Source organism: Aquila chrysaetos, chromosome 15 (genome assembly GCF_900496995.4).
Source record: "Aquila chrysaetos chrysaetos chromosome 15, bAquChr1.4, whole genome shotgun sequence".
In the NCBI taxonomy this organism is placed as follows: domain Eukaryota; kingdom Metazoa; phylum Chordata; class Aves; order Accipitriformes; family Accipitridae; genus Aquila; species Aquila chrysaetos.
This window is the reverse complement of record NC_044018.1, coordinates 18,259,676-18,270,850: the sequence shown is the minus strand read 5'-3', so window position 1 is coordinate 18,270,850 and position 11,175 is coordinate 18,259,676. Positions and strand designations below refer to the sequence as shown.

The window sequence follows — 11,175 nt, the reverse complement described above, 5'->3', positions numbered from 1 at the left end:
GCCACAGGCCAGCCCTGTGTCACAGGCTAACCTCCCACTCTTACACAACGATCACACTCCAAAGCTGCAAAAAAACCAGCTTTATCTACCAAGAAATAGCCTAACTTTCTGAATCTGCATGGAAATAGTCGGAGCTTCAGGTCTGTTAGGCACTGAAACCAAAATCCTGACCTCTTGTGGCCACCAAACAGCCCAGCAAAACAGTTTCTGACACACGAAGCAGATGATGCTCTCGCTGGGTGCGCGATGGCCGGCATTTGTGTATTCCTGCTGCTCCCCTCCCAGACCTGCCTGCGTTTCAGCAGCCAGTGACAAACCTCTACAGTTGTTATAAATGTAAATTAAAGTAATAGTGCAGTCTTTTTAGACACTGCGGACAAAAATGTGGCAGAAATGCCACAGAAATGGGAAGTATGGGAGTGATTATGCACATTAACATACTGCATGTGGCACACCATCTCTTGCAGACCTTTAATTCTAACAAAGACGTGAGAAAGGGAACGTAGGTTTGGTCTACCTTGCTCTGCTGTTCTGTTAGTCTGCCTAAGGAGCTTTGGGTTAAAGACAAACATGGACTATGAATATGCACTGCATGTGTGTAATTAATAGTGTCTGATGCCACTCGCATATATATTATCAGCACTCTTTTAAATACAAACCTACACTTTTAAGAACTCAGCATCAAAACCCAAGCAGTCTGGCTTCATGTGCAAGTTTGCATAAGGAGAAAAGGCACTTGGTGGTGTTTCTCAGGCCAAGTGATCTCTTACCCGGAAAAGCTAAGGCTACACAATGTTCAGGGCAGGCACACTATTTGTACCCTAAACGTCCATGTGCAGTGATGCCCTCTATATGTGAACTTCCTATATCCAGGACTGAATACGTGAATGCTTCAGAATTTCTAAAGTGGAGCACCTACAGCTATGTATTTTCAGTCTGCATGTACGGCAAATCCCAAGGCTACTGTTATACAAATAATACACCAAATACAACAGCATATATTACTAGTATGTATAAAGGTGTGATGTTAATAGCATATACTCACAAACATTAAACAGTGCATGAATAAAATGTATTTTTGAAGTTTTCCTTTCTACCACCTTGCATATACAGATCGTATATAGGAACTGCAGCACTGAGGACATTTTTGTTTACAGGACAGATTGATAATTGCACTTGCTTAACACAGGAAAGGAAGTAAAAACAGTGTTTTAAATCAAATTTACCTTTTAGTTATGTTCTTTCTGGATCTGCAGGCCATTTCTGACCCACAAAGGCTTATTCATATGTTTAGTTTTACACTTAGGAGTAACAACAGTGAAACTAATGTACATAAAAATAAGCCTTTGCAGAGCTGAAATCTTGATGGTAACCTGCTTCCACACTCAACGTGCAAAAACAAGAAGGAAAAGGTGAAGTGAAAAGGTACAATCATTCCCATTGCCCAGATTCTCTGCAGTTTCCCATTTCATATTCTCTCGAAAGAATACAAATTCACATTAACAAACACTAATAGGATAGAGAAAATGTTCTGTAGAAAAATATTTTAGCAATCATTTGTAAAATGTTTTTAATTTCAGGTTCTTCTCAGGTCTCTGTTTCTAATATGCCAGCATTCTCCTGTTTCCCTCTGAAATTAATTGATATTTCAGTTGCATATGCTGACAGGCCTGGACTTGATTACTTAGCGGCCTAGGTGCTTACTGGCCCTCACTTATGACACATTTTTCCCAGGATGCCCATCACAGCAGCAGCTGCTCATCCTCTATTCCAGCAACACTGGGCCACTGGATTGCCTGTGCCTAAATGTTAGGATCATTTTATTGTTTTACTGCTGGATGACATTCCAGCCTCTCCTTGGGCATCTGATGCTCCTGCTGCAGTCCAGTGAATTCTGGTACACAACGGATGCAGGAACAGGTTCTCCTGGCGATGAAGGTGCGACACGATAGCATCTTGAAATGTCATAGTGTCAGAGAGCGCTCTGAGGTACCTTGTACGTGACCGTATGTGGTGGGTTGAGCCTGGCTGGACGCCAGATGCCCACCAAAGCTCCTCTATCACTCCTCCTCCTCAGCTGGACAGGGGAGAGAAAATGTAACGAAAGGCTTGTGGATCGAGATAAGGACAGTTTAATAAAGCAAAAGCAAAGGTTGCACGCAAAAGCAAAGGAAAACAAAAGATTTTATTCTCTACTTCCCATCAGCAGGCGATGTCTGGCCGCTTCTCGGGAAGCGGGGCTTCAGTACTCGTAGCGGTTGTTCCAGAAGACCAATGTAAGTAACGAATGCCCCCGCTTCCTCCTCCTTTCTCTTAGCTTTTATTGCTGAGCAGACATCATACGGTATGGAACATCCCCTTGGTCAGTTTGGGTCAGCTGTCCCGGCTGTGTCCCCTCCCAGGATCTTGCCCACCCCCAGACTACTGGTGAGGGGGAATGTTGGAGAGACAGCCTTGGCGCTGTGCGAGCACTGCTCGGCAGTAGCCAGAGCACTGGGGGGTTACCGACACCTTTCTAGGTACCAATGCAAAGCGCAGCACTGTGAGGGCTGCTACGGGGAAAATCAGCTCCGTCTCAGCCAGACCCAATAGGCTGTGGTATGTTTGTGGCTTTACTAAGAATGCTGAATAACGTGAGTAGTATTTTGCTTTACACAGAAAAGTACAGTAGGCAGCAGTGAAACAGATAACCTGCACAGATAACTGTTGACAGAAGAAAGAGAAGATTCTCCTGCGGGACAAAACCCATCACAGTGCATTTTCAGGTACCAAACCCAGAGGGGCAATAAAGAGTGTCTTTTAAGTGCACTAAAAAGTATCTTTGAAGTGCTGTTACACAGAAGTTGCTTTCACATAGCACAGTGTTTCTTAATTAGTTGTAGCACTGTCTGGAGAACCTCTTCCTTGGAGGGGCTGGCATCAACCACTTGGCATGCAGGATTCACCATCCTCCTGTATGACTCTTCAACTCTGTTTAAAAACAAAACAAGAGAAATGAAACTTCAAATTGCAGGGATGTGAAATGGCATTAGTCATCAGTCTCAGAAGAAAGTGTTCACACTACAGAGACAAAGGAAAAAAAAATCTAATATGAAGTTAAGAACGAAATCTACTGCAAAGAGCAATAAACCATTAGTAACTATTACAATGCGAGCCTCAGAATGCATAGTTTCCTTGACACTGCTTCCCAGAGCTCTATCCATATTCACATGGCATGGCATTAAAGTATTTCTTTCTTTACAGCTTGGCACTGGGTACAGTCTGGTATAGCAGTACAGTGGACAGCCTGCTTCTAACACCTGAATTAAGTTATTCGGAGCCTGCTAAGGTGTCTCTGAACTATATGGCATGGCATTGTGTAGGTGTGCTCGCTGACTGGATTACAGAGTTGACACATCGTTCAACCCTTTCCTCTGATCAACTTTGCCAACCAGATGAATACTGGGATGAAATACAGGAGGAAAAACTCCTCGCTTAGTCTATAAGCCTTCTCATAATGCAGAGCTCTCCCACATTTAGCCTGTGAGGATGTGAATATCATTTTCTACGGTCCCACAGTTAATAATGCCAAACATTCAGGCCACAAGTCATGAGAGGAACCGAGCAAGATTCTGGATGTTCTCACATCCAGGTTGACATAATTAATAAGTGGAAACAACCAAAGGCTTTCTGACGGGACGAAGAAGTAACAGAATTAGAACATGAAAGATTCTTAAATGGCAGCATGTTCCCTAGCTCACCCACCCCTCTGCAGGTCCCACTATATGAACCGTGTGTTCGCACAGAGTTTCTGTCAGAATTAAGCAATGGATATTTTTAAGGTATATCATCACCAGAAATGTTAAAACCCTAGAGGTAGATTTCAGCTTTGCATTTGTAGATACAGACACCAAACATTCAGGTGTCTAGACTGAGGTATCTACACAAGCACTAGGTATTTAAGTGTCCACTGTAGATGATGGTGATCTGATCAATACATTTGGCAGACCCTAGACAGCAATTCAGCACACCCTGAAGTAGGATAGCTAGGGTGTAATTCAGTTGCTTAAGCAAATGTATCTAGTACTGTTTGAGATGCTCTGGACCATCTCATTTAGCTTCCAGTTGCTGGTCCAGAAAGTGTCCACAGGTTCTTCATCACATCTGCCAGCCTCATGCAGATGTCTCAGATCGTATCAGTTGGCTCTAGATACTTATGCTTAGATCACTGAGCAACAATCAGGTGGTGAACTGAATCACTTCGAAGGCTCCATTTGAAGGTACTGACTATATTGGCACCTGAGACACTTAGCACAACTAAAGACATCTACAAGAGGAGATCTAAATTTTATTCTCTTCATCTGGAGATCAATTCCAGACTTTTCTGGGGAAGCTATGTGTTTCAACTTCTTGCCTCCTAGGTCTGGAATTTTTAGGTTTCTCTCCTTTGTGATCTCAGTAAGAAAGGTGCTACAATAAAAGCAGCAAGTAGCAAGATACAAGTAGTTTAACTCAAACCTCCTTCGCAGGAGAATGAAGTTCTTCACCTGCAAACACTTTCAATCAGAAGTGACAGAATTTAGCCTCCTTGTCAGCCATGAATCCTTTCCAAAAACAACCCAACCCAAAAACTTAGACATAGGAATTCCTTGTCCCAGTAATGTGAGTGGGACATTTGCTACTGATCCCACAGGAGCCAAGATTGCCTCCATCCTCTTATTCCACAAAAAAAGTGTACCTTTGGCGAAACAAGGTGTTAGCTTCCAGCTCAGCTTCCTCCTTTGTCTTCTCCAGCCCCCGACGCTGAAGTCTTTGGACTCGCTCCTCAGGGTCAACAGTAAGGAGAAGAACAAGATCGGGTTTAAGCAGATCCTCAGGCCACTGGTACACCTCATCGTGAGCTGGTGGAAGATCCTGGACTTTCCCATCTACTTCAGTGGCAATTGCGTAGGCAGCTGTGCTGTGCCAGTATCTGTCAGGAAAATACAGAATGGAGAGAGAAATTTTAAAGAGGACACTAATTCTTCAGTAATATAGAAGACAGTTGTCACTGTAATGACAAGTGCAATAACGACGAGGTAGGTGACGCTGATTTTTGAAGGGAAATGTAAAGAATAGTTCTGTGCCATCCATTATTTCTTAACAGAGTGATAATACTCAATGCAATATTCAGAATTGCTGTGAATTATTAATTAAGACATACGGAAGAAGGTACACATTATGCAAAGAGTGTTCCAGATACTCCTATCAAGAGAAGGTCTTCTCATATAATGAGTGAGGTCAAAAGAAGAGTTACATTATATGTCAAAACCCAGTACTCTGAGTCCCCTTTTTGTGGTTCCCATCCTACTTCATGCAACAGATTTGGTAGAGAACATGCAGTCTTCAACCTCAGGGGAATGAAGACAGAGCTCATTAATGGTTACGCATTTCACTTGCATTTAATGGTCCCACCACTATGAGGCACTATATTTTATAGATTTCAGTGGCTTTGCGGCTGGTTAAAAATAGCACTCCCACCCATGCAAACAACTTCTGCATATGTGTGTTGTGGGGGGAGGCTACAGTACATCAACTGAAACAAGCCAGGGGTTTCAAAGTGCATCTAGAGTTTCTTTCTTAAGAGTAATACTGAAAGCTGCCTACACAGTTAGTCAAAACAAGAAGTGACATAAACAAACCCCCAAAAGTGGGATGCATATTTCCGGCTTTCCATCTTCAAAGAGTAAGTCTGCCTAAAACCCGGTCATTCTAATTCACCCGTATCTCAGACGCATCTTAGAGATAGCCATGATCAGCAGCCCTCGTTCTCCTCAGGTTTGTCGCAGATCCCTGGTTTGGCTCAGGCTGCACAGTCCATGCCTCCGCAATTTCTCACTGAAGATGTAACACTTTTCACATGTCCTAAAGCCAGTTATGAGTATCACACTCGTGGAAGTCCCTCATCTTACTGTTATCATAAGTATTATTCTTTAAAAGATTTAATACTGATTTAACATTCATCTGACTATCTGCAAGGTAGCACTTAAAAAAAAGAAAAAAGAAGAAACCCAGAGACTATCATTGACAACTTCTGCTTGTAACACTGAACAACTGTATGACGGCACTGATATAAGAGGAATTCTTAAATATACAAACCTGTCAATGATCACAGGTGCCTGAGTGGATGCTTTCGCTATTTCTGAAGCAAGAATGTAGTTGCCCGCAGCATAAAATGCTCTCTTAATGGGTGCTGGCTCATCATCAAATATTGTCCTCCACTGGCTGATGCAAGCTGGTGGGGACCTTAGCAGAACGCCATTCAGGGTGTCCTTAACAGACTGGGTTACAGTGGTTTTGCCTGCATTTCATTTACAGAAGGAAACATTTGTTATATTACATATCAGATACAACTGAGTTTTAAAAACTGAAAAATGCTCCTATCTGTTCACTTGGAGCCCATGTTCTGACACCTGACTATGTGACCTGGGTGTGTCATGATAAGGTTTTCAGTGGGAAATGATTACGAGCCTGGTTGCAGGAATTGTTACTCCACTTCCTACTCCCAGGGCCTTCCACCCCTCCCTCTTGCCAGCTTTCAGTCTTCACTCCCTTAAATGCATGGCAATTTCTCTATATATCCATTTACAACGTTTTTCTAGGTCACAGTTCATGTGGATGTTGCCACGCTGTCACCCAATCCTTTCTTTTTAGAGGGGATTTTCAATTCCCTTTAACTGAAAAGTCAGAAAACAAAGTTATGTGGAGGCAACTAGTATTTCACTCTGAGACAAACTGCTGCCAGTTTCCCACACTACCACTACTCTAGTTCGTTTATTTGAAGGCTCTCCGGTAAAAGCGTGTTCCATCATCTGCACGAGAAATTTAATTTCCAGCACTCCGCTCTTTATAGTCTTTAATTTACGGAGATAAGGAGTTCATCCACTGAACGAAAATTAGCATGGACTGTTTGATCTTTTACAAGTAAGAGACGACAGGCTGGTATTCCTAATTCTTGCAAACCTGTCCCACTTTTCCGGGACGCTTTGAATCCGTAAGCCTTACCGCCCGGCTGAGACCCATTCCCGGTTGCTCTTCCCGACCGCCTCTCGCCTGCGGCTCTCCAACCATGCGCTGCCCTTACCTGTGGCATCCAGCCCCTCGAAAACGACGACGGGGAAACTCCCCTTCCTCTGGTGCTCGGGACATTGCTCCAGCAGGTCGAGGACCGCTCCGGCCTCCGGGATCCGCGCCGCGCACTGCAAGCAGAGACGTGACCCTTCCCGCCCGCCCGCCGCCCCGGCTGCCTGCCTCCGAGGCTGCCAGAGCCAAACCGCGGCCCCCCCCCGGCCCCGCACACCCCCCCCCCCCCCGCAAGCCCCGGCGGGCGCTCACCTCCCGCAGGCGGCGGCGGACGGCGGGGGCGGCGGGCGGCAGGACCCGGCGGAGGGGCTGGGGGCCCGGCGGCCCCGGGGGGCAGAGCCGCAGCATCGCCGCCCGGAGCCGGCGGAGCGGAGGGGGGCGGGCGGCGGCGGAAAACGAAACTGAGCCCGGCGGGCGGGGAAGCGGCTGTCTGCGGGGAAAGGGACGGCGGGCCAGGGCTGCGGCTGGGCGGGCGGGCGGGTTTGCTGCCTTCCCCCCCCGCCCCGCCCGGCTCCCGGCTCCCCGCCCCCGCTTCAGCGGCGCTGGCCCCCGCGGGCGATGGCTCCGTGCGTGGACGGGCGGGAAGTGAAAGTGAAATAGTCCGGTCTCAGCCTCGGGATCCGCCCCCTCCAGCAGAAAAGGGTCCCGTTCCCACGGACTGCCGTGGGGCGATCCTGGTGGTCTCAAAAGAATGAAAAAAAACCAAAAAAAAACCAAAAACAAAAGAAAAAAAACGAAAAGAGAAAAGAAAAGAAAAGAAAAGAAAAGAAAAGAAAAGAAAAGAAAAGAAAAGAAAAGAAAAGAAAAGAAAAGAAAAGAAAAGAAAAGAAAAAAGAAAAAAAAGAAAAGAAGCGCAAATGCGCTCTGCTGCTTCGGGCCGGCCCAAAGCGGCAAGCAAGCCAGAAGCCACACTGGGGTGACTGGTTTGCTGTGTCGCAGTGCCCAAGTAGCACCGAGCTGTCCGGTAACTTAACCCCATTGTCCTGTTACCCAGTGCCTTGACAACAAGACCAACGGACTCGGGTAATTTTGGAAGTAAAATGGACTTTTACTAGCCTGCAGTGCTTTCAGAACTTTGTGATGGCCAGTTTCAGCCTTCATCAGCTCAGGGGCAGGAACCAGAAGCACTGGAAATAGTGGCAACAGTTAGGTTCATGTCAGCTGCTGTGACTAATGTTGCCCAAAATGTTTGAGTTTTCAGAATATGTAACTGGAAATGTAGGAGAAACTGCACCTCTGCAGATTCCTATCTCTCCCTTTCAATAGTTGGAAAACTGCCACTTAGAGATATCCACAGTTAAGCTTCTGATGCACCTTCTGGAAGAATATACTCTACAAGCGAGTACACTCTACAAGAAATTCCTCAGGAACTTGATGTCTTCCTCTGGTCAGCTCAAACATGCTGCACAAATATCTTTTGCTCAGCATACTTGCAGGAAGCAGCTGGTAGGCAGTATCCGTTAGCTAGAGATCACCAATACCAGTTGGAAACTGCCCATGCTAAGGAAGCTGGTGGAAGACTGGGCCAGAGCAGGAGCTGGGAACACAGCCTTGGAGGGTCTTCAATACGGTCTCAGTAGCAGGTACCCAAACTGGCTTTCTTTAAAGCGAAACATGCCCTTTTTCAAATCTGAGAACTCCTGTGTCATTCCACATCACTCAAACACATGGCTATGGCAGCTGGGTATGGATGCCAGAAGACACAGGGTAAAACCTGGTTCCTTATACAAGAAGCCAATAGATGGTAATTTTAAGAACATAGTAATAGGCACTACTGAGTCAGACTAGTGGCTCTTCTTGCCCAGTATTTTGTCTGGCAGAATGACATGCTGTGCAAAAGCCTGGCTTTTCTGTGGTCCCTTCTCCTCGTCCTCGTGCTCCTCCAGCACCCACAGCCACCAAATTAGGAATGTTAGACAGCACATCTGCATCTCTTCCTTTTAGCACCTACTTATGGACCCTTGCTCATACATCCCTTTTTGACTCCACGATACAGTCTGCTTCCACAAACCCCTGTAGTCTCAACTTCCAGCAAGGCACAACCTGTTATGTAAAAACAATTTTCTTCTATACGTTTCAAACTCATATCCTACTTGTTTCAACAAGTGCCCCTTCTAATAATATTACTGACTTTGGTGAATAACAGTTCAACATTTGGCATATTTATCACTCTCATGGGTTTTTAAAGCTCACTCAGGTTTGTCATGTCAGAAATGAGAGCCCCCATCTCTTGTAGGGCAGATGCTTCATCCCCTTGATAATTTAGATGCAGGGATAACTTCTTTAATGCCGTGAGGTCCTGCCGAGACGTGGAGATGTGAACTGTACCGCTAGTCAAGGTATGGCTACACGTACCGAGATTTCACAGAGCAGCAGAATAACACCATCTGCCTTGTTCTCAATACCCTTCTGGATGATAGTTTTTTATTGCTGCCTCCCACAGGGCCATTGATGTCAGAGGGGTAGCAACAGTGACTCTGAGATCTCTTTCCTGAGATGTAATTGCCACTACTGAGCTCAGCATCAGGTACACAAGGTTTCGATTATTCTTTCCTACATGCATTGCCTTACCTTTATGCACACTGAGGCTTATCTGCCACTTTTCTATTCATTCATTTTTATGAGGTCCAATTGACTTGCAGCCAAGTTTTGCTTTCAAAGCACTTGAAAAGCTGGCCGTGTTCCTCACTGACCTGTCTGGCTCCTTGCTCTCCTGTTTTCCTCTTTTCCTGATGCCACTGTTGCCTTTCCCCTCCCTGCTGACTAAAGGGAAAGAGCTTACTTTCATTTTTCCTTTTCCCCTCCTTGATGTAACCTTGATGAAAAGCATTCCTAAGCCAAGTTGGTGGTGCTTCCTTCCTCATTTGTAATATGCTTATGAGATCATTTATAATAGGCATGTGATGTCTGTCCTTCTGAGATTTCTTGAGATGCACAATTTGAAGAGTTGCAATTATCTTTAAGATCTCGTGCTTACCACAAGTATTCTTAGTACAAGTTTTCTACCTCAAAGGAGGGAGAAAGGCTGTACTCTCTGTATCTGCATTGGCTCAACTTGACCTGAACGAAAGATAGGAATGAGGTGAGAAAGGAATTCGAACTGGGACAAGAGAAGATGTGACATGGGATAGAGTTCCTAACATGGAACAGAAGGGATGTATGGAGCGATGGGGAAACAGAGCGTACCAGACCTCTCCAAATTAATTGAAACACTGGAACAGCCAAGGAGCAACTTCAATATCAGGTTTCAGTCTAAACTTGCATTGTCTTGTCTTCCTCCTTTTGCAATTCCATTTTCAAGTTTGTGATCAACAAACCCTTTACTTTATTAGAAAATCCTGCTTTCATCCTTAAGCTTCTGTCTTAACGTAAACCTCAAGGAACTGGAAGGACACATGGATAATTCCTCCCATGGTAACTCAATGAAACAGTCTCTGCTGGTAAGCTCTGAGACACTTTTGGAAAGCCTTGGGAACTGAGATGTTTCCCATACTGCTGTAGGAATACATTTGTGAGGTGGCATTACTGGGGCTAGACACAGCAAGAAGTCTCCCATCCTGCCCTACTGGCACGAATCCGTTCCAGCAAGAAAAAGCTGATAGAGATAACAAAAAAACTGGCTGAAGGGGAAAACCTGAAGCCCCGTTATTCACTGATCCAGACATTACTGAGCCAGTAGCTCATCTCCAGGAAAGTGAAGGAAAGGTGACGGGAGTTTAAGGATAGCAAATGACAGTACTAATTAACATAATGGCAACACTTTTTATTCACAAGCAGGTTTTGTTTCCCATTAAAATTTGCAAACAGGATGAAGCTAGTTCTCCTACCCCTTTTTCAAAAGAAAAAAAAAAAAAAGTAGTCAACATGAGGGAAAGTCTGTCCTGCTACATTAGCAGTTCTGGCAGTTCAGTGGAAGTGAGGGAAGCTCCAATTGAAGCCTGCCATGGCCAACATGCAGTTGCTAGGTGTTGAGATTTGAGTATGGCTCCATACTTCGGCAGCAGTGGCAACAGTAAAGTGCCCATGCAGGAATGAGGACAGACTAACCGAAGGCAGCATAAGGCCACAGCGGAC

General features: G+C 45.2%; 1 protein-coding gene across 1 annotated transcript; it reads right to left on the bottom strand.

The window, feature by feature from the left end:
- Positions 1-2,166: 2,166 nt before the first annotated feature.
- CMPK2 (cytidine/uridine monophosphate kinase 2) lies at positions 2,167-7,458 on the bottom strand. Its single transcript, XM_030037961.2, has 5 exons — positions 7,354-7,458; positions 7,103-7,217; positions 6,118-6,319; positions 4,718-4,951; positions 2,167-2,970 (listed from the first exon to the last, which is right to left on the bottom strand). The coding sequence occupies exons 1-5, from the start codon at positions 7,447-7,449 to the stop codon at positions 2,850-2,852; spliced, it is 768 nt and encodes a 255-aa protein (XP_029893821.1). The 5' UTR covers positions 7,450-7,458; the 3' UTR covers positions 2,167-2,849.
- Positions 7,459-11,175: the final 3,717 nt, after the last annotated feature.

Excerpts from the sequence above, each read along its gene's own strand:
- CMPK2 (XM_030037961.2), bottom strand. The coding sequence starts at position 7,449 with ATGCTGCGGCTCTGCCCCCCGGGGCCGCCGGGCCCCCAGCCCCTCCGC. Across the intron at positions 7,218-7,353 it reads TCCGCCGCCGCCTGCGGGAG|TGCGCGGCGCGGATCCCGGA; the intron begins GTGAGCGCCCGC and ends CTCTGCTTGCAG. Across the intron at positions 2,971-4,717 it reads AACACCTTGTTTCGCCAAAG|AGTTGAAGAGTCATACAGGA; the intron begins GTACACTTTTTT and ends GTTTTTAAACAG.